The 23,310-nt window shown below is 34.8% G+C and overlaps 1 protein-coding gene and 1 long non-coding RNA gene across 5 annotated transcripts; one reads left to right on the top strand and one right to left on the bottom strand.

The window, feature by feature from the left end:
- The first annotated feature begins 1,687 nt into the window (after positions 1-1,687).
- Positions 1,688-10,506, top strand: nej (CREB binding protein nejire). 4 transcript variants are annotated; one of them, XM_040715308.2, is made up of 11 exons: positions 1,688-2,640; positions 2,711-3,121; positions 3,186-3,896; positions 3,955-4,121; positions 4,192-4,309; positions 4,503-5,654; positions 5,794-5,957; positions 6,058-6,138; positions 6,258-6,392; positions 6,455-6,670; positions 6,747-10,506. In XM_040715308.2, the coding sequence occupies exons 1-11, from the start codon at positions 2,230-2,232 to the stop codon at positions 9,793-9,795; spliced, it is 6,615 nt and encodes a 2,204-aa protein (XP_040571242.1). In that variant the 5' UTR covers positions 1,688-2,229; the 3' UTR covers positions 9,796-10,506. The 4 variants fall into 4 exon arrangements, with proteins under 4 accessions (XP_040571242.1, XP_040571241.1, XP_040571240.1 ...); XM_040715307.2 differs by having other exon boundaries at positions 2,708-3,121; XM_040715306.2 differs by having other exon boundaries at positions 1,688-2,646.
- A 4,401-nt stretch (positions 10,507-14,907) lies between these two features.
- On the bottom strand, positions 14,908-16,463 carry LOC139905743 (uncharacterized). The gene is made up of 3 exons (XR_011780772.1): positions 15,875-16,463; positions 15,682-15,821; positions 14,908-15,620 (listed from the first exon to the last, which is right to left on the bottom strand). It is a non-coding gene; the product is annotated as an uncharacterized lncRNA (long non-coding RNA).
- Between the last annotated feature and the right edge of the window lie 6,847 nt (positions 16,464-23,310).

Below are 23,310 nucleotides of genomic sequence, written 5' to 3'. Positions count from 1 at the left end.
CAATGAGTTTAAATAATATGTGCCCATGTACAAACATTTAACATCATTTATTGGCCAAAATTTGAAAGACTCTACATAAAAAAATATATATACATGATAAAGATTTCATCATATGAGGCAAGGGTTTTGAAATTGTGAATAATTATGGTAAATAAAATTGATTTAATAAGTATTTTGTTACTTGACTAAAATAAGCAATTGTTATAATTCACTATTTTGTTACATTTTATAACAAATCTTTGAGTATAGAGTTGATGGATTATTATATTTATTCATTTTTGAAGATGGTTGAAAATTTTGTAATTATCATTATTAAATAGGCTTATTATTTATACAAAAATAGTATATAACTATCAAATATGTAGAAATGAACATATTAATAATAGTCCATCGTATAAAATAGTCACAAAGTATAAGGGATTCAATGTGTGTTTATTTATATAATTTGGTTTCTTGACACGAATTTAGTCTTGATATAGATTTGGTTTGGCATTTAGATGTCTGTATAGGTATTTAAGTTATACTCAAATTATATTGGGAATATTTTTTATTTGCAACATTTGCAAAACTCAATCTTTGGGTTCCAAAGAGAGCAGAGGTGACTATTTTGTATATTTTATTTAAATAATACCAATATAATTTGAAAATTTTAATGTTTTGCATCGATAAGTACAATTCAAATTTTTAGTATGTATCCTTTGGGACATAATTTGGGCAAGTTTTTGTCTCATACGAGCATGTGAATCAGAGCCGTCAACTTTCTTTACATATATTTTGTAATGACAGTCCGAAGGAACGTAGGTTAATCTACCTTTATCTTTCAGCTTGCATCCCTCTTACTATTAATAATAACAAAATGTTAATTAAAATAAAAATAAATTTTTCAAAACTCAAGCCTTTCTTACGCTTCAACCCTCAAGCATAAAATTTTGTATTCTTTACTGGCCTTTAAATAAAACTTTTAATGTCTTCATGCCCCCCTCCCTCTTGGGCCAAAAGGCTTTCGTAGTTTTAAGGGGGAAATATTGGCTTGTATTATAGGGCGGCTCAAGGCGTTGCTTGAATCTGTCAGAGTTGTTCACTAAAAAAGGGAGAAGAAAAGAAGAACGCAAATCTACAAGGCAATAGCAGGGAAAGAGGCAATAGAAGTTGGCCCGGCTCGACCTCTTCAAGGGATGCAGGGCTTATTTGGGGGACTCTTATGCTTTTTAGCCCAAAAAAATATGACCATAACATTGCAAATTCTATTTTAAAATTTCTGAAAGATACTTTCTTATTACAAATATGAAGCTAAAGGAACCCTTTAAGGCATCTCCTATTTCATTTTAGATTTTACGTCGAAAAAAAGACAAGGAGTAGGCTGTATCAGAATGACGTATATAAATGGCTAGTATTGGCATATTGCGTTAGTCGATTTCCATGGAGACAGGATAGAGGTGGGTTGACTCCGCCTTCATGTAAGTGTGGCCAAACTCGGATTTATAAAAGTATCGCTAAAAAGTGAAGGAAGGGAATATGAAGGAGAAATATGGAAATGGCTAAATTAGATGTGAAAAAGTGATGTGGGCACGCAAAGAGGGGGAGGCTAGGAGGAATGTGTGGCTGCTGTGAGCAGAAAGAGAGGAAGAAGAAAAAGAGAGAGAGAGAGATAGAGGAGAGAAGGAGAAGACTAAAAAAAGGAGAGAAAGAGAGAATTTGTACTACTACGATGGATAGATTTTATTCTTCTTCAGTAGACTTCGGGGTAAGCGAGGAAGTGTACGTCTTAATTCGTTTCTCTTAAATAAAAAAAAAACCTTCTACTCAGCGACGACGACAACAACGACTTTTTCATAACAACAATAATAAAAGATTCCAAAAGTTGATTTTGGAAGTAAGTGTTTGTGTTTTTTGGTGTGTGAGGTGTGAATAAAAGGACAGAAGATGAGGATGAAGGGTTGGGAAAAAAGCAAGGATTGATTTGTGAGCGAAGAGACTCGCGCACTCACTCTCAAGCGGTAAAAGAAGAAAGAAAAGGAAGGAAGGAAGAACAAGAAGTAGAAGTAGTAGTAGTAGTAGGATCGTGAAAGGAAGGGGGAAAAAAAGGATTGACTCCGATGAATCGCCGCTTTGGGACCGCCAGTTAACATTTTGAATCCTTGGTTCTTTGATTGTGTGTGTTGTGATAATTGTGAAAGATGGAGTGGGGTGATGTTCCGTGAGGATGTTGAGCAAGTGATCCTTTAAGAGATGATGTCCGCAACGAGTAATCCGGGAGCGGGTCCCGGAGGAAGTGAGGGCATGAACGGAGACGGGGGTCCTCCCACCAAGCGGCCGCGCTTTGCAGAAGAAGATGTCTTTTCCCTCAACAATGGACTCCCGGACGATTTGCTCATTGATGACGAAGGTCCCATGACGAATGGACGATCCAACATGATGATGTCGACCCAGAATGCGGCTCCGCAGCAGCAGACAGGCCCCCCTCAGCAGCAACAAGCCCCGCCACCCAAACTTCTCGCTCCACCTCCCAACAACAACAACAACAATAGTATGAATGCCAGACAAATGACGACCAACGCCTCCTCCTTTCGGCCCAACACGGTGCACTGTGCGCCGCCACATCAACCCCGATTACCCACGCTGAATCAAGTCCGAATTCAAGTGAGGGTAAGTGACTGGTTGTCCGACTGGCTTCTCTTCTCATTTCTTGTGTTTCCTTTTCTTGCAGCAGTCAATAACGGGGAATCAGTACCCGGCGCCTCCTCAATCCCAGCAGCCCATGATGGGTGGAATGCCGCCTCGATATCCTACCCAATTGGATGGTTCTATTCCTGTGTCCACTCCTATGTCCGTTAATAATGGGGTAATGAAACAGGTGCAACAGCCTCCGCAGCAAGTCTTACCTAATAATGTGAACAATCCTGGAAACATGATGCCGCCCGGAACAAATAATGCAGCTCCCAATGGGAGTGGGGGTGTTGCACCTCAAGCTCCTCGAAGTGGAGGAGGACCTCCTGCTCCCACTTCTGCGGATCCGGAAAAACGCAAACTCATTCAACAACAACTCGTACTCTTGCTTCATGCCCATAAATGTCAGAGGCGCGATAGGGAAATGACGCAAAGTGGAGGGGCAGTGCCACCAGTAAGTAATTGGCATTTATTTATCATATGGGCTCATCACACTTCTCTTTTTCACCTTCTTTTAGTGTAATCTTCCTCATTGTCGAACGATGAAAAATGTATTAAACCATATGACATCCTGTCAAGCCGGTAAACAATGTCCTGTTCCACACTGTTCATCTTCTAGACAAATTATTGCTCATTGGAAACATTGTAGTCGACAAGATTGCCCGGTTTGTTTACCTCTAAAACAACAAGATCAAAGAAATCGTCCAGCTGCTACTGGGGGACCTCCAACGCATATTCAACCTATTATGTCCCATCAACAAGCCCAAATTAGTAACAGTACTCCCACCAGCATTGCAGTATCCGCGGCACCTTCTTCCACGCAACCTCAGCAAATCACTAATGTGCTCGTTTCTCCTGGTGGTCAGGGTATCCCTCAAACGCAACAACCTCCATCTCAAACTAATAGTGGACCTTCTCCAAACCCATCAGTCTCTAACGTACCGTCACCATCTGGAGCTATTGTAAGCGTAGGTGGAGGCAATGGAGGAGTTGTCTCTGATGAACATATGAAAAAAGCCTATGCTGCCTTAGGGTTACCACCTAACCAATTCAATGCGCCAAGAGGCCCTCGACTTGCTGTTACTCCTCAACAACAGCCACAGCAACAACCACCCTTTACGTCCCCCATGAACTCCATTATCCAGCAGCAGCCACAACAGCAGTCCAATCCACTTAGTAATAATGCACCAAGAGGCCCTACATCAAATACATTCGTCTCAAATCAAAATGTATTTCCCCATTATTACTAATAATTATTCGTGTTTTGAATCTGTATTTCTTTTCTAGCCTATATCAAGTAATCAATTGGCGCAAGAATGGATGGACGGTGGCCTTGATCCTGTGAGGTTACCAAACAATATGCAGACTGAAGTTGCTGCCTCTCCTATGCCCAATTTAAAAGAATGGCATGCTACTGTTAATCCTGAATTACGAACCCATCTTGTTCATAAGCTGTAAGTAACAAATATCGCTTTCTATAATATTTTGAATACTTGAAATAAATACATAATTATCTATTCTTAGGGTGCAAGCTATTTTTCCTACACCAGATCCTATTACTTTGCTTGATCGAAGAATGCATAATCTCGTTGCTTATGCTAAAAAAGTGGAAGGAGATATGTATGGAATGGCGAATTCTAGGGTTAGTTCAATATCTCTTATTAATTAATTAATATAAACCCATAAGTAATAATATATGTGATTGTTCAAACTTATTATATAGTAATTTTGTTGGAAAATATTTGAATGATAAACGTTTAAAAAAAAAATCTCATTAAACTTAATTGTAGAATTTGTCACTATTTTTTTATTTATATTATACGTTTTATTTTTAGAGTGAGTATTATCACTTATTAGCTGAAAAAATCTACAAAATTCAGAAAGAATTGGACGAAAAAAGAGCTGAACGCAAAAAAGCTCAACAACAACAACCTTCGGTAGTTGATCCTAATAACGCTGGACCTCACAACCAGCAGCCTCAACAGCCAGTAACTTGTGGTCCCTCTAGGATACCTGGACCTGGGATTCGAATGCCAGGGCCCAATGATATACATCAGGGAAATAATGCTATGTTCAATGATCATAACAATGTTATGCTTCGAAATAAACTCGATAATAACTCCATTCGTCATCCTCCTCCGAATCTCAAGTCTCCACCAATTATAACTTCTCAAGGACTTGGTGGTTCTGGAGTACCTCCATCCAGTAATATTACCGTATCATCTAGTGGTGGAACAAGTCTCCTGCTATCTCAGTTGGAAAAACAGCCCACGTCAGATCCAAATCCTGTGCAAATCAATAAATCAGTAACTGGATTAGTTAATAAAGTACCTAATGAAAATCTCCCCATAAGACTACCAACTCAAATGCAACAGCCACAGCAAGATAATATGAATTCTGATATCATGATGCAAGACAACAAGGATCACATTAAAAAAGAAAATGGAGAAATGGGTTCAATTATGAACGAAAAAGATATTAAATCAGAGCCAATGGAGTTAACTCCTGCTGTTACGTCGTCATCAGAAGATATAAAGCAAGAAATTAAAACTGAAATCAAGAAAGAGATTAAATCTGAAATTGATTCTTCTTCCGATGGTGTTGTTAAGCAGGAGTGTAAGGAAGAAAAACCAGATGTGAAACCTCCATCAACACCCTCAACCTCAGATGAGACCAAAAAGCCGGGTGGAAAAGCAGTTTTCACACCTGAAGAATTAAAAGCTGCTTTGGAGCCTCCACTTATGAAAATGTACAATCAAGATCCAGAATCCTCACCCTTTCGATCTGCTGTTGATCCATCCGCCTTAGGAATACCAGACTATTTAGATATAATTAAAACTCCCATGGACATGTCTCTAATAAGAAAAAAACTAGATACTGGAGAATACTCTGACCCTTGGAATTTTGTAGATGACGTATGGCTTATGTTTGAAAACGCATGGGTGTACAATAGAAAAACATCTCGTGTTTATAAATATTGTACGAAGGTATGTTAAAGTTTAGTTATCATTTCGGTTAGGATTGATTTATATAAAAAAACAATGTCTTCAAACTTTTTTAAAAATCTGGAATCGCTTACTCATGTTGTCATATTCGAATTTTATGAATTTATTTTTATTTTTTTAGTTGTCAGAAGTCTTTGAAGCAGAAATAGATCCTGTAATGCAGTCATTAGGATTTTGTTGTGGACATAAACATACGTATAGTCCTCAGACTCTCTGTTGCTATGGTCAGCAGAATACAATTTGTACAATACCAAGAGATGCGAAGTATTTCGTTTATGAAAATAGGTACGTCTTTCTTACTATAATCTCTCTCACGATTATTTATTATTTAACTTGACTAATACATTTTTCAATATATAATTCAATTTTTATTTATCTTTTATAGGTATAGTTTTTGCACAAAATGTTTCAATGATATTCCTGGAGATACGGTTTCCTTAGGTGACGATCCTTCGCAGCCACAAACGTAAGTATGAGTATACAAAAATGGTTCGAATATTCCGAATAAATTTGCATATGTATTCTTGAATTTTTTATCTTATTTTCTGAAATAGAGTTGAACCGATAATTATTTTTCTATTGCAGGCAAATTCCAAAAATTGAGTTCCACGAAAAGAAAAATGATGTTTTGGAACGAGAACCATTTGTTATATGTGGTGATTGTAATAGAAAACTACATCAAGTGTGTGTATTACATTACGACAACATTTGGGCAAATGGGTAAGGAATAAGTTATTATTTTCAATTGAATTGACTTATTTTTAACTTTTGATGTACTTTAGATTCGTTTGCGATAATTGCCATAAACGTCGTGGAACAAAACGTAAAGATAATCGTTTTACTGCAAAACGGCTCCCTACAACTAGGCTAGGAAATTATATCGAAACGCGTGTTAATAATTTCTTAAGAAAAAAAGAGGCGGATTCCGGTGAGGTGTACATACGTGTTGTATTTAGTGGGGATAAACATGTTGAAGTAAAGTCTGGAATGAAAAAACGGTAATTGAGGGATTTTAATTTTAATCTACCTAATGTTTTTGTACTCATATTGATCAAATATTATGTATATTTTCAGATACGTTGATACTGGAGAAATGCAGGATAATTTCCCGTATAGAGCTCGAGCGATGTTTGCCTTCGAGGAAATAGATGGCGTGGATGTGTGCTTTTTTGGTATGCATGTTCAAGAATATGGATCTGAATGCATGACACCCAATACAAGACGTGTTTACATAGCATATTTAGACTCTGTACACTTCTTTAAACCTCGACAATTTCGAACGCAGGTTTATCATGAAATTCTTTTGGGCTATCTCGATTATATGAAAAAATTAGGTTATACTCTAGCTCATATTTGGGCTTGTCCCCCTTCTGAAGGAGATGACTATATATTTCACTGTCATCCCGCTGATCAAAAGATCCCTAAACCAAAAAGACTACAGGAGTGGTACAAAAAAATGCTAGACAAAGGTATTATTGAGCGAATTGTCCTTGATTACAAAGATATTTATAAACAAGCTCTGGAAGACAGTCTCACGTCTCCAGCGGAACTTCCATACTTCGAAGGAGACTTTTGGCCTAATGTATTGGAAGAAAATATTCGCGAACTAGAGCAAGAGGAAGAAGCGCGCAAAAAAGAAATGGAAGAACAGGAACGTTTGGCTGCAGCTGAAGCGGCTGCTGAAGAAGCTGATTCCAATGAAGTTGAACCTCAAGGTAATGATTGTAAAAAAATGGGTAAAAAGAAAAATTCCAAAAAGAAAAAGTCTTCTGCTATGCGAAAAAATAATCAAAAGAAAACTACCTCCTCTGGTGGAGATTTGATCACAAAAGTTCTTGCTACAATGGAGAAACACAAAGAAGTATTCTTTACTATACGTCTTCATTCTGCCCAAAGTGCTGCTTCTTTGTCCTCGATCTCAGATCCAGATCCATTGATGGCATGTGATTTAATGGATGGAAGAGACGCTTTCTTGACGATGGCTAGAGAGAAACACTTTGAATTTTCTTCTCTGAGGCGGGTTAAATACTCTACTATGGCCCTATTGTATGAGTTACATACGCAGAATCAAGAAAAATTCGTCTATACTTGTAACACTTGTGTGAAGAGTGTCGAAACTCGCTATCACTGCACTGTTTGTGAAGATTTTGATCTTTGTAAGCAGTGCTACGAGAGAGATGGCCATAAGCACAAAATGGACAAACTTGATGGACTGGATGTTGGAGAAGGAGGCGACGGCCAAATGTCAGATCAACGTCCTTCTCGTCCAGCTTCGATTCAAATTTGTATTCAAAGATTGGTTCATGCTTGCCAATGCCGTGATGCTAATTGTAGATTGCCCTCATGTGCTAAAATGCGTAGAGTTGTGTCTCACACCAAACAATGTCGTAGAAAAACGAATGGAGGTTGTCCTGTATGCAAGCAGCTTATTGCCTTATGTTGTTATCATGCTAAGCTTTGTCAAGAAGCCAAGTGTCCAGTTCCGTTTTGTTGGAATATCAAACAAAAAATGCGTCAACAACAGGTACAACAAAGAGTACAAGAGGCTCAACTTATGCGTAGAAGAATGGCTCAAATGAATGCTTCTACATCAAGAATTACTGATAGTGGTTCGTCTGGAAGCTATGAACCGCAGAAACCCGTTTCTGCTCCTCCGGTTGTGTCTGGAAAAGGTAATCCTCCTAAGCCCCCTACTCCAGTTACGGCGTCCCAGGGTAAGCCAGGTAATCAGCCTGCTCCCGGTGTTTTAGAAGCTGTTAAAAAGGTGCAAGAGGAGGCCCAAAGACAATCTGGAGGTGGTAAACCTGTACCAGGAAGTTTTGGAAAAGGAGGCCCTCAACCAACTCAAAATATGAATCAATTAAATCTGATGGGCAACACCGATCCTACGGGTCAGTTAAACCAACAACAGATGAATATGATGGGACCTGGATGTATGCCGCAGCAACCTCAACAAATGAATCAGTGGCAGACGCAACAAGGAGGAGCTATTTATCGGAATCAGGTTCGACCCTGTTTAAATCAACCTCAGCAACGTCCTATGGGAGCTCAACAAGTCATGAGTGGTACTCCAGTAGTTGGGGGCGGTGGTAGCATGCCTAATGCAGTAGGAGCCTCTGGTGGTGGTGGTGGTCCTGGTCCAGGTCAACAACGTCCCACTAAGCAAAGCTTACAGATGTTAATCCAAGCCCTCAAATCTCCTTCCTCGCAACAACAACAGCAACAAGTTCTCACAATTCTGAAAAGTAATCCCAGTCTCATGGCAGCCTTCATTAAACAACGACAAGCAAATCAGAATCAATCGGGTAATGCTGGTGGAGGTGCAGCAGCTGTGTCTGGAGCAGCATCCGGTCTTATGCAACAACAACAACAGCAGCAGCAGCAACAACAACAACAAATATTGGGCGGTCAACAACAACAACAAATTCATCAAGCTCATCATTTGCAACAGCAACAACAACAAACTCTGATGAATAATCCTCAGCAGCAGCAACAACAACAACAACAACAAATGATGCACCAACAACGACAACGAGCGATACACTTACAACAACAACAACAGCAGCAGCAACAACAAGGGACTTATGGTGGTCCTGGCGGTGGATTCCAACAACAACCTGCTCCTCCCAACTATCAACAACGTCCCATTGCCTCTCGCATGAACTTTCCACAAGGAGGCGGTGGCGGTGTTTCCATGGGTAATGACGTGGGAGGGGGATTTTCTCAAGGTATGATTGGACAGCAATTGTTATCTCAAGTACGATCTCCACCCGGAATGAACGTTCGGTCCCCCACACCTGGAGGAGTGGTTGTTTCCCCGCGCATGGGAGGCCCTCCTCTACGTGGTGTTGGGCAACAACCCATTCGGCATTCGGATGACGGCATGGGTTCAAGTCAAATGATGCTTTCTCAAATAGGTGGCGGTGGTGGTAATTGTCCACAAGGAGGAGTAGGTCAACCTGGCGTGGGTGGCGTTGGACAAGTACAACAACCAGGGGGAGTTATTAGTCTGCAAGGTGGTGGTGTGAGTGGTTCCATGCCATCATCTCTCAACTCGGAGCCTGAGCAACAATCCACCATGACACCTCAAGATCAGTTATCAAAGTTTGTTGAAACTCTTTAACAGCAGCAGAAAGACATTTATTACTACAACTACTTATTACTACTACTACTCTTATTATTATTATGATGATGGACTTCTCTTTTATTATTACATATAAAGGAACTAAGAAACTAATATCTGAATATTTAAGAAAATGTTTGTTTTATAATATGCAAAACATGAACTTAAACTTATAATTGGAGTGTGTGTTTTAAAGAAAAGGAATATTATTGATTGCTTTGTCGTCTCTTCGCGTCGCGTCGTGGTCTCTGGATTTACACTTTAGTTTTATTTATAAGATTTAAAAAAATTATATGAAAGGATGATGTTATTTTCTCTTTTCTCGCAAGTATTCCTCTCACTATACATTATAGGTTTGTTTATATATATACATCATCAATGTACGGTTTATAAAGAAGAGAAAAAATGTGAATTCGTTTAAAATGAATATGATGAAATATTTGTAAAGCCTTAGACTTTATCATTACTACTACCACTACAACAAATACTACTATTATTATTTATAGCAACTCCAGGATGAAAGGATCGGTGGTCCCAGAGTCTTATTTTTTTATCCCTGATTTTTGTTTCTTTGTTGTTTATTTTTTTTTTTCTAAAAGTGATTGAAAAAACATTTCATGACTCTTACTCTATTTTTTTTCCTTCGTTCTAACTATCATTTAACGGAAATTGTCGAAAAATACATTATAAAAAGCTTCAGAGCTATAAAAATGTCTTCATATTATTTGCTTCATTCTTGTTTGTGTTGAAGAAGGATTTGATATTATATTATTACAGGGCTTCACTGCTCAAGCTTTTGAACAAGTTGGGCGGGAGATCCTACCACGTGACGTCATTATTCCTAATTCTATCTCTCAACCTTTAATTCAAATAGAAACAAATAAAGTCACTCTTCCCAGCCCAAAAATTATTCCGTAATTGTTCACAATAGCAAGTTCGAATTTAACCAATCAACGTTCATAACACTGATAAGGGGGAAATGAGTAGAAAAATCCACTACAATGTGAATTTTAGCTAAATTTGGGTCGTAGAAAAATGATGGGGTTTGGCATTACCCATATTGTATCACGCAATCTTTTGATTAAAAAGAAAAAACAAAAATGGCTTAATATAAGTTGGTAGTAGTCACATCAGTTACTTTCATTATATCATGCCACTTTCCCATTGAAAAGGCCCAAAATAAATTGATAGTTAGCCAATTGTAAAATTACTGTTTGGATTTGTTCCCAGCTTAAGAAAACTCATTCTAATTCAACCAATCAATGTTCAGAACACGGGTAAGGGGTAAAGAAGATGTAAATTTGACTCCTGACAACACAATAGAGTTTAATTTTTTTGTGTACCTAGAAAAAATCAGTGAAAAATAAAAGTTTACAAGCACTTGTGGCTTTTTTGAGGCATTTATCACATAAGTGGGTTGTTCCTATTTATAAATATTGTAGTTTATAATTCAATCCTTTTTATTGAATGAAATAGTATTATCGATTTATACCGAAATGCCTATGTATAGTTTTGGCTTTGATTATTTCAACTATGGAGAAAGTTAATATTTTATTATATTTAAAGATATATGCAGTATTTCTCAATCTTTCTGGTGCCTTTACCCCATGATAACATTTACCATCCCAAGGCAACAAAATTAGTTGAGTTGATCCTCCTTCACTGCATTTTTGGAGCAAACTAGTGATGATGTATTAGACTAGGATATTGTATTCAATTTGTTAGGATATACTGCGCCAAGCATAGTTGGAAAAATTCATTTAGTTGCTGACAGCACCAACTCCTCGCTAATTGTGTGAGGTTTCTTTATGATTATTGATTGTGAGTAATTTTATTGCAAGACAGTATTATCGTGTACTAATTCTTTGCAATTATATTATATTCGGGCAATCAAACTATTGAATCATAATTAAACATGCCGGAGGTGAACTGAAGGGCTCAATGTGGGTCATTTTTAACCGTTGCGTTGCAACTTCTTTGAGCATCAAGGACTCTTGTTAATTTAAAAATAGACACCCTTGCCCTCAATGATAATCGTAAATTACGATTTTACCACACAACGATATTACCCCAAAGTTGTTGTCCGGAACCTTTTTTACCAACATCATTTTACAATTAAATATATTTCTTAAAGGTTATAACCCCCCCCCCATCAGTCCTTCCTTAATATGACAATTAAAGTCCTAACCGTCTCGTTATTGGTCCATAAAAACACTTCCTAAATTTAAAACACTCTACTATGTATTATTTTAACAAATAATATTTTAGTCTAATATAAAAGTCTCTTTGCTTACAATTTGAATAAGTTTAGTAAAACTGTACGTAAATTTAAAACAAGTGAATATTATTCTTGGCCCTAATTAAAGTCTAAATTAGGCTTACTAAAATTATAGAAGATTGAGTTATAATGACGTTATTTATCAAATATTGTTCTATTGAATAGGTTTTGCGATACATTCATAAAGTAACGCCACAATAGTCACTAATTCAAAATATATATCTTGCTCTATTGTCATGTGTTGTTTAAAAAAAAAAATACTTTTTGATAAAACTATTAAATTTTAACAAGATTGACAAAAACTTTAATAAAATGTACATTACTTGAAAAAATTATCAAGGAAATTTTTATGTTAATTTACAATACTACACTTTTCTTTATTATTTATTTATTGTTGACTTATTGCAGCTGAAACTTTAAAATGTTTTTCAAATGACGTCAGCATTGTTGATGTTTGTCATTTTGGGAGTCGAAACCATTTATTTTTTCTATAACAATTAAAACCCTTTTCATTAATATTAAGAACAATAGTGGACTATTTGATGTAATAGTGGGACCAACAATTAAAAGGACTTCAACCTGATTCTCTATCAAAAATATATCACTTAATTTCGTTGTTATATTATATATCTGATCCTAAAATGTATCAAAAATATGCTATTACATCGTTTTTTCATTTTATTTCCATATTTTAGATACAAATTAACTATAAAAATGGAAAGAAAAATATATTTTTCACCAATAATTATACTTTTATTATCCAAAATGCACAAATTTGGACTTTTCATTTGGATTTTCAGTACATATTAATTTGATTTAATTCAAAAATCCGTATTTATCATTTGCATCAATTAGTATTCAATGAAATTAATAAGTTTTTTTTTATTCATTAAGCCATTTGTTGAAGTTTCATCAAAATTTATTGGAAATATGTGCATTTTATATAGTAAAAATATCAACTTTGAGCCCCCAAAATGTAGTCTTCTTTAATTATAATGCAATCGATGGCGTCTTTCTCTAAGTTGATACTGTGGATAAGTTAAATAAAGAGGTGGGAAGAGTAAGGATAAATCGTGGACTATATTTTAGGATCTTCTCAGACACACTGACCATAAAACTATGTAAAGATTTAAAAAATATGAGAAAGTAGATACATGACTAGAGATTCATAAAATGTGCAATATTATGTTAAGGAAAAAATTCTGAGTGTTTTTCGCTGTATTTTTTTAGTGAGCTATACCTTACGGTAATGCATTGCATCAAAAAAGCTTCATATATGCTTGAAGGTTAAGCGTACACTTTAGGAAAGTTCATTTACAATTTTGTAAGGGGTGAAGCACGCTGTGTTTTATAGCATTCTAATATGGAAAAAAGGGAAAATTTGATTGATTCTTTAGTATCTCCACGACGAAGGTAAAAAGGCGGAAATGCTATTTATGTACCCAATACAGTATCGAATGCAACAGCAAAGCGGTGGTTCCAAGGATTCCGTTCTGGTAATATGAACGTCGAAAATGTCTACACAATAATAGACATCGTCGAGTTGGACCGGCATATGAGCACTTATTCCATTGCCCAGGAATTGAAAATTAGTTGGAAAACCGTTTGGAACAATCTAAATCGGATAATCCGAACTATGTCAATTCTATTATCAAAATAAAGCGAAGAACCCCTCAGAACTATCTAAATATATATGGTATTTTTTTATTTTCTAAGGCAGTTATCATTATGCTTTTATTCTTGATGAGAGAACATATACGTATAAATTATAAAGCGTAACTACGGATGTGCATGCTAATGAACGATGGAGAGTAACGTTGAGGAGTTATACTTTTAATATATCCCGACCCACAGGTTCTACAGGTGAAGTGCTGGTACTCAAGGTAGTTAAAACTCCATCTCCGTTGCATTTAAAGTTATATAGTATACTAATATACTCCGGGCCATGGGTTGTGCAGGTGAACTACTGGGCCCAAGGCAGGTTAAATTTTCTCAACATCCGCAATACACTAATTTATATACAATATATTTCGCTTAAGAGAAAAAAATATTGCACCCTCTGAGCTCAACATTTCTCAAGTTTAAAAAATTAACTACACCCTACTATATATTCATAAGAAAGAAGTGTATAATTTTGCAAGGGGGAAGAGGAGGTCCTCTAAGTATTTCGTTTGACACCTATACTCAAAACTTTTGCTTATTACTTATTATACAAACTTGCAATTAAAAAAGTTACTGATTAAATATTGGTTAAGTTCCGATTATTGAGTAAATACCCAAATAAGATTAAATTTGACAATTATTTGATTTGGCATATATTATTTTGAATAATTTATGACGAATAAAATGTTTTTAATGAAAAAATAATGCATACAACGAGGATTTTTATTGTTCCTAAAAAGTGGGATCTGTAAGGATCCCCTGTACATCTATATTATATATTAAATAATATTGTTGCTCAGGGAGTTGTAATATTTTGTCGACAGACGGCGCTTGTCGTTTGATTGACAAACTAATATATTTAAACAATACTCATGACCCATTGGTAACGTTGATAATATTGTAGAGAAAAACGCGTGCGAGGAGGAGGGGGGAAAAAAGACATATGGTATCATTGTTTAAAATACTGATGTGAATATCATCTGCCTGCTTTATTATGATTTTTGAGGGTATAACGAATGTATTTATTAGCAAAATATTTAATGAAGATATACTACGTATAAGTGACTTCGACGTTTTTATCCGTTACAGTAGATTTGAAAACGTCACACTCCATGAAATTGTAATTCATTATGAACCTTATTCTCCGAATAATAGCTAATGAAACGACAAAGTAGAGTATTTGAAATATATTTGAAGCTCAAAGTTTAAAGAAGAAGGCTTTAACTAAATATAATCTACATACTAAAAAATAAACCATTAAACATTTAAGTTAAATATACAAAATTAAACAATTAAAATCATATAACTATTAATAATAATAAATTATAAATAAAGAATATTGAAATAATAGATTGATCCAGATAATTTTTTCTTGTTCTAACATCGGAATTCAGTTAAATATGTCATAACTTTAGGTTGCAATACACAAGCGAGACGTGGAGTTTAATCAAAAGATAATCACCCCTCTTCTTCATGTGGAAGTTGCTATATACAATTGTGCACAGGATAGATATATCTCTACCGATGAGATCTAACTAATTATTAATAATAAAGTAAATGTCAAAATCATAAAATTAGACAATAAATATATTAATAAAAAAATGTTAGAAATAAATTTATCTTAAAGATTTAGAGCAAAAGCTAATTATGTAGTAATGTCCGGCGATATTACTCCTTATTAAGAGCATCAAAAAATATTTTCCCCCGTTATTAAGGTATGCTTATATAACAACATACTATTATCATGAAGGATATACACAATTGTTAATTATAATGCAACACCCAATGTAACTACCCTCGTTGTTGTGACCATTTAAACAGTTATTTTTGCCTTTTATGAGTTTTCTGAACACCATTTCTTGGAGCCCATCAACCATAGCTAAGCCTTAAGGGATAAAAAGTAATATTTAATGACTATGTAATATTGGAAAACCTAATTATCAAACCCAAGTCTTAAAACGAAGTAAGTAGTCTCCGACAAACTTGTTGCAAACCATCCAAAGCTACTATCCCCGTTGTTGTGACCATTTAAGCAGTTGTTTTTGCCCTTTACTGAGTTGTGTATCATAATTCTTGATATGTTTAGCTAAAATAGAATCATATTTTATGGTTAGATTTAAAAAAAAATTGAATACTTACTGTGAGATAGTACAAAATTCAGAGTTCCATTTCGATATTCGTAAATACTTTTTACTGATAACTTGATCGTCATTTGGTGTGGATGACTCAAAACATTTTATATGTATTTCTATAAATGACATCAGTAACAACATCCTCCATTAATTTAATGATGGTTCCTCGGGAAGGGATATGTTTACCCTTGTATTTCTCCATAAATTTTTTGAACGTAGATGATTAGCAATGGATAAGGTTATATTACATACAATAAGCATCCTTGTGAAATCAGAGTTAAAGTCTGACTTGATGTATTCATCGTTAAATTGATTTTATAGATGAATATCCATACTCTAGTTATGAGATGAGGATAATGAGTGGCGTGTAATTCTAGACAGGGGACTAAAGGCACATTTATATCGACAAATCCGACAAACCATCTGTTTCTCATCCGGTAAGTATTTTCCAAATTCCTAGGCCTCCATTTTCAGAAATCCAGACAGAAGGCGACGTTATTTTAGGCATTTTATTCAGTTCTCTATCGACTATCCCCATCTAATATTATTATATTAATATTGAATAATAAAGGCGGGAATGATAACGTTCATGATTGATAGAAGAAGATGTATATTATTTAATCAATGATGCCATAAGTAATTCTTCTTTTCTCCTCGCACGCTTTTGTATTCTTACCAAAATTATCACCCTTACCCATTGGTTAAAGAAAGTTGTTAACAATTTACTCTCTTTCAATCGTTATTTAAAAAAATATATATTAATGTTTACCACAGATATACAAACCCTATATTGAAACTAAATACTTCCTCCAATTTTAATAAACTATTGTCAGATTTTAGAAGGGGGGTGCTGCACTTGGCTACAAAAATAAGAACCCTACACAGGGGTATATTATATTAATTTAAAAAATAATAATAATAATAAAAACCAAACCAACGATTGGTTTCAATCTATATTTAGATTTTTCAATTATTTTCTATCGTTATATTCCTGTATTTGGTGTTTCGATGACGTCATCTGTTAAGCTAGTTAACTTTCAATGAGAACAAAAAAAATATCTCACCAACCCCTACCTATGAGTGAAAAATAGGTATAAAGATAGCTAGGACTGAAAGACCGAGGTATCGGTCCTTCACTGACAAAGATTAAAAGGACAAAGGACCGAGGTATCGGTCCTGTGGACTGCTGAATAGTGAAAAAGATTGGACCTGTATAAAAAAAAAAAGACCGAATGGGGGATAAAAAGTCTAATTAATCAATCAGCCATAGGATCGATCCAACACTATTACTAATCATACAAAAAATATTTGAAAAAAGTTTGAAATGTTTAAAAAAGATATTTAGCAGTAGCTTAGCGGTCCTAAAGTTTTGAAAAATTACATTTTTAAAGAAAAAACTGAGTGCTTGAATACTTTACATATATTTCAAATGAAAGCTTTTTTGTAAAAATAATGAATTGAGCTTGATAAATCTTATAATTATTTAAATAAAAAAAAGTTAAATTTATATCTCAAAAATAACGTCAATTGAAAATTGACTGAAATTTTACTCATGACACCTCTTTTATTTCTTCAGCATTTCGCAACCCAACTATTTGACTGATCATAATCAAAACTTCCAAATTCATTTAATTAACATTATATCAGCAAAAAAAACCTTAGTAAACTTTTTATGACCTTTTCACTGAAAGAGACCAATTTAATTCAGTTTTTTCTTTCAAAATGTAAATTTTCTAAACTTAAAGCTTTATGTAAATATTTTTCAAAACTGTTCCTTCAAACTTTTCTCAATTTTTTTTCTACAATTAGGAATCATTTTTTTAACTAAGCCATTTACTATACCAAAAAAATTACTGTCATTCTACTGCATATTTATCATTGTCCTAAGCCCCGCTCACTGTAAAACCAGCCTTCACTATAGGTAACATACCGGACTAATATTTGATTCCATTTTAAGGATGATAACATTTGATCATCAAAGTCGAGGTATTAAAGATAAAATCAACTACAAAACGAGTTTTAATAAAGTCGGAAATTATTTTACAACTTATTTTACTTTCCATAGATTTTGTCATATTTTCGACTGACAACTCAGATATGTGGCCTGTTCACACTAAAGCAAGGTAGAATATTTTTCCTAAAAATTGAATGTAGATTACATTTATATTCGTTGGCGAATTATTGCCAATTTCTACCCACTAACTATTCTTAATAAACCTTTAGTTGCGTCGTAAATAATACTTAAATTATCCCAAATCCATTGTGATTGACAGATTTTATTTGAAAGGCTATATCAGGCCCAGTATAAGTCTACTAAATCTAGTACAGGTTCTAAATTGTAGTTAAAATTCTCGTGTATCTGAAATTATCCCATAAATTTGAATACAAATCCTATAATTGACTCAAATCGTACATTTGAGCAACGTTAATTTCGGCGAGTGTTATCTTAGTAACATCCATTTGAGCAATTATTTATTTGGAATAGCTTTTTTCAGAGTCGTTCATTTCAGCAACATTGTCATTTAGTAAACAATACAATATGAATGACGTCATTATTAAACGTGTTCACTCTCCGCAAGCCTCTCTGGCGAGATGAATTCAGAAAACTTATTGAGGGGGATGGAATTCAAACACTTCGATCAATAGGTACTTCTGGAGAAGGATCTTTAAAAAAAGAATGTGCATTCTCCGACCATTTTTGCTGTCATTTGTTATGATAGTAAACCTTTGGTTCATGAGCCATTTTTGACTTTGTTCCAAACAATTGTATTTTGTTTTTTATAGGGAAAGGCTCCAAGGGAGTTGGAACGGATCATTTCGGGTGCTCCTGTATCACTCTGTTTGCTTCATTGAATGAAAATCTGATGCATTTTTTAGCTGGCCCGTTTTTTGGAATTGGTCATTTGAAGTATAAATTTTATTTTCCTTACCGCTTGTCATTATTATTTAATTCTTGAGTAGTAAACATCCCTTCCTAAGTAGATTCAATTAGATTCAAACCCTGATTGAACTTATGTGTGTGCTCGAAAAATGAGGATTTCTTGCAGAGTTATAATTGTAAATCATTGTTTGACTCAGAGTAGAATTGGTGATCGATATCATAGTAATTCTGGCAAATGTCCTTGTTTACGTCCTTTTCTCCTTCCTCTCTTGTCACAGCTGATTGTTGCTGATCTAATGAAACGTCTAATGAACATTATTCTTTCTCTCCTCCAAAACATTCTTCAAATTGTTAAGGTTACCACATTCATTTTCTGTTGATTTCTTTTAACATGCACATTGCACAAAGTGATATTCATCCCTAATGTGGAGTAATCAATTACATTGATTTTATTTCATTTTCTTGATTTTTATTACTGATTGTTTTTATGTTGACGCACCAAATATTATACACCTTTAAAATTTTGATGTGCACTCTATACAGCTGAGACAAAAATGGGGAAAAAATAATAATAAAAAGTAAAATGTATCAAATTACATTAACTTTTGCCGGGTGTAGAAGAAAATAATCGCCGGGTGATTTGATGTGAATGACCTTTATATCTAAAAGTCTAAAATTTAAATATCTTTCTATGTTCTGTACAATTTGTTACTTACATATACAGGGGGTCCCTGCTTAGTGCGGTTTTTGGGAACAAGAAAAATCCGAGTTGTACAGGGACTTTTTTTAGTACTGAAACACGTACAATGTGAGAAATTATTTTTAAAGTCCACTCCTTACTATGTTTTCTTTGTTTTTTAGTATGTTTAGGACAATGAAAATATTTTAATCCTCATAAATTATTTTAAATAATATATGCAAGATAAGATACTTGTAAAACAATTCTAAAATTTAATATTGATCAAGTATTTATTTTATTTTTAATCCAGTCTTTTCAACACTGTAAAATTTAAATAATCGGAACTATACTAATATTTATTTATCAAACCTTTTTAATTACAAGTTTGAATTGGTCTAAAAAAACTAAAGAGATAAAATTTGTCAGTCCTAGGACCGGTCCTTATTGGTCTTTTATAAAAATCACAAGAGCTGAAATAACGTAGTTAATACTAACTAGTCGCTAAAGTTTCACCTTAATTCATAACTCTTTCAAAGAGACAATATACCTGAAATTAAAACTAGGAGGTGTATGACTAAAATATAAAATTATATATGTTGAAAGATAAAAAAATAGATCTGACTGAAAAAAGACTGAAGGGGGGAGGGAGAACTGATTAGACATTCAGTCCAAGGACCGATCCAGCACTAGTAATAACTAAAAATTATAAGGTTAGGTATCAAATCAAATACTTACAGTAGTGTTTCTTTAACTATTTTAAGTTCGACCCTTAAAATATCTTGCTTGTAAATGTGCGACCCCTACACCTCTTATTGAAAGATTTATATAGAATTTTAATGCATTTTATGCAAATTGATGACTTGAAAGCTACATCAACCTAATAAAGTTTAACTGGTATAATTAAATATAGATCTGCTATAGCCGCCAGTGTGTACTCATTCATCACATAAATTCAGAATTCGTCAAGTGTTTTAGAATCAAAATCTGTTTTTTTTTATGGTTGGTCACATAAAAGTTTGATACGTGCATCTTCCAAATCAGACTACAAATGATTAGCTCTGCCGGTAAAAGGGGCAAATACCCAGTTATCTTCCAGGAAATTGTTTTGTAAATGATACAGTAGAAACTTCTAAAAAAATATGTCATTCCTCATTATTTAAGTGTCACTCAAAGTAATATCAATTTAAAATGTATTCTTCTTTTTTGGAAATCATCTTGCCCTTCCTCTCTTGTGTCTTGCGACCCCTAGGGGGCTGCTACCCCACTTTGGGAATCACTGACTTACAGGAAAAGAAAATTCATTGGTTAGCTATTAATTATAAAAATACTTCGAACAATTTAAGTGAAGGTATTGTCATAAGTTACTTAAATTACTAGGGGGGGTGTTGAAATTTAGGGACGTCCAATCCGAGGGGGGGGGGATCAAGTTTTGGACAAACACAATCTGAATGTTTTAACCGCGTTATGTAAGAACCTCCTGTAATAGAAAATGATACAAAATTAAATCGAAAAATGGAACAAGTACTTTTAAAATGAAGAATTGACAGTTCTTTGCCTGAGAATTTTACAAAATTGAATATTCTTTGGATGACCAATATTTTAAAGACGTACATTTGGACCATTTATTTTTAAAAAGTTACTAGAGGGTGGAACGATCAAATTGTCTCTATTGAAAAGACGACATAATTCCTATACCATTTGATGAAAACCGGTTTTCTTTTTTTGTATCAGACCATCTAAAAGTTGGTCAGTTATGGCAGAGCTCAGTCTAATGAAAACAAAGTTTCCAGCAATGTTATGGTATTTGCTATGCTTTCAAGTGAGGGCAACATTATACCACCTCATATTTTCGAAGACGGCTTTATAGCCAACAGCAAAGTGTACTTCAGCTTGCTGAAGAGTGTGGTGATCCCCTGCTGCAATCAAGTGGACACTTGAAGATCCTGGATGTGGCAGCAGGACTACGCACCGACACATAAGGCCAAAGATACCCACACTTGGCTTCAGAAGGAGTGCTACGACTATTTAACATTCTCTCAGTGCCCCCACTTGAACCTGCGGGACACTTTGTGTTGTTATACTTGGACAACATCACCAACATGGTCTCCCATAATACCAAAGCCAACCTGAGCACCTCCATCCGCCAAGCTCCCTCTGGCACTTTTGGAAAAGTATACCACCAGTTCCGAACCAGTATCGAAGCGGTGATTGAGGTTGAAAGTAGAAACATTGAATAGATGTCAGCACTATTACGTAATTAAGTTATGTGTATTGATTTTATCAATAAAAGTTTAAAAATATTTTATCAATTCACCCTGTAATTAATACGCATTATGTGGCACAGTACCGGGTGATATAAACTTTGATAGCAGAGATACCTAGGCTTATTAAAAGGATAGAAGATTAATAGGTGATGACGTCAATCATTATCAAAGATTGTTCAATGGTACACTTTTACGTCTGATTCGGATGCATACTTAAAATATAGGTCGAGACCAGAGGGACATAAAAAATATGGGAACGATACATCCATACTTTTACCCAAAGATCAAAGCTAAAAAAAGGTATAAACATCCAAAATTAACCTTATTTATTTTTCTGTAATAATTGCTTCCATTGATAACTCTTAACTGGAATATAAGAAAATTAGTTAGCTTATACAACAAAGAAATATTAGCTATCAGCTTGTACTACATTATCTCAAATAAATTATTAGGTAAGCTGCGTAACAGTTCCATTAATTAAGTAGGGTTGAAAGCGGTGGTCCTACCTTTAATATACACAATGTTGTATCGTTTCCGGGTTAATATCATTTCCCCTGTACAAATATCTTTTCTGCAGGGCCCAATATAAAAACTCACACTGACAATGTTTGAAGCCTCTCAAACAATATTTATTACTTAACCAAAGTATTTTCGATTTTCCCGCCCTTTTTTAAACAAAGTATATCTTGTTCATTATTGGTCACATCGGATAATACGATAAAGTGTAATGAAGGTGTAAGTGTATACTACAAGCGCTTTTCCTACAGTATTGCACTTGGCTAGTTCAGTCGTGAATTATCATTTGTCGAGATTGGAGGTCTCAAAGGAAGAAATTCACATTATTTTACATTTTCACTAACAGAAAGGGAAACAACGTGTAATTTCTTAAGTAGATTGTGACTTGCGATGAAAAAGGGTTCACTTACGACAATTTCAAGCGACTGAGATTGTGGTAAAAACCCGACGAAGCGGTCAACCCGTGCCAAAGTCAGGATTGACTACCAGGATGGTGTTGCTGTGTGTAAGGTGGGATTAGCAGGTAATAATCTACTATGAGCTGCTCTCCTATGCCCAAATGCTCAATTTTGCCCTCTACTGTAAACAACTCAACCGTTTGAAGCTGGCGATCGAACAGAAGTGGCCAGCATTGATGAATAGTAGGTAACAAGACATCATCAAGATAACTCCAAGCCGCACAGATCTTTGATGACGCACCAGAAGCTCCGGTAGATTGGATGGGAAGTTCTACAATCCAGATCTGGCACAAAGTGAAAGTGGGAAGAGCCTAAAACAATTTTTCCAGGTCCATAAGAAGCCCTTAGCTATTTAGAAAAAAACAAACTTGACTTATTGATTGAAACTAATTTTTTATGATATACATATATTGTATTTTCTTTATATATTCTATATCTGAACAAGAACCGATACCGATAAGCAATATATTGTGTTCTTGATTCAACATTACCAGTTCCTTCTCTAGCGCTTCAAGAACCGGAACCACTAAAGCGATAAGGGCACAACCTTGTAAACTACCCAATCAAAAATTATTTCACTTTATTAATAAGATGTCAATTTGGCATGTCTAATCTGAATGTTCTCCTAGTAATTGAATATCATAA

The sequence above is a fragment of the Lepeophtheirus salmonis genome, chromosome 6 (genome assembly GCF_016086655.4).
Source record: "Lepeophtheirus salmonis chromosome 6, UVic_Lsal_1.4, whole genome shotgun sequence".
NCBI lineage: Eukaryota > Metazoa > Arthropoda > Copepoda > Siphonostomatoida > Caligidae > Lepeophtheirus > Lepeophtheirus salmonis.
This window is presented reverse-complemented; position numbering and strand designations above follow the sequence as displayed.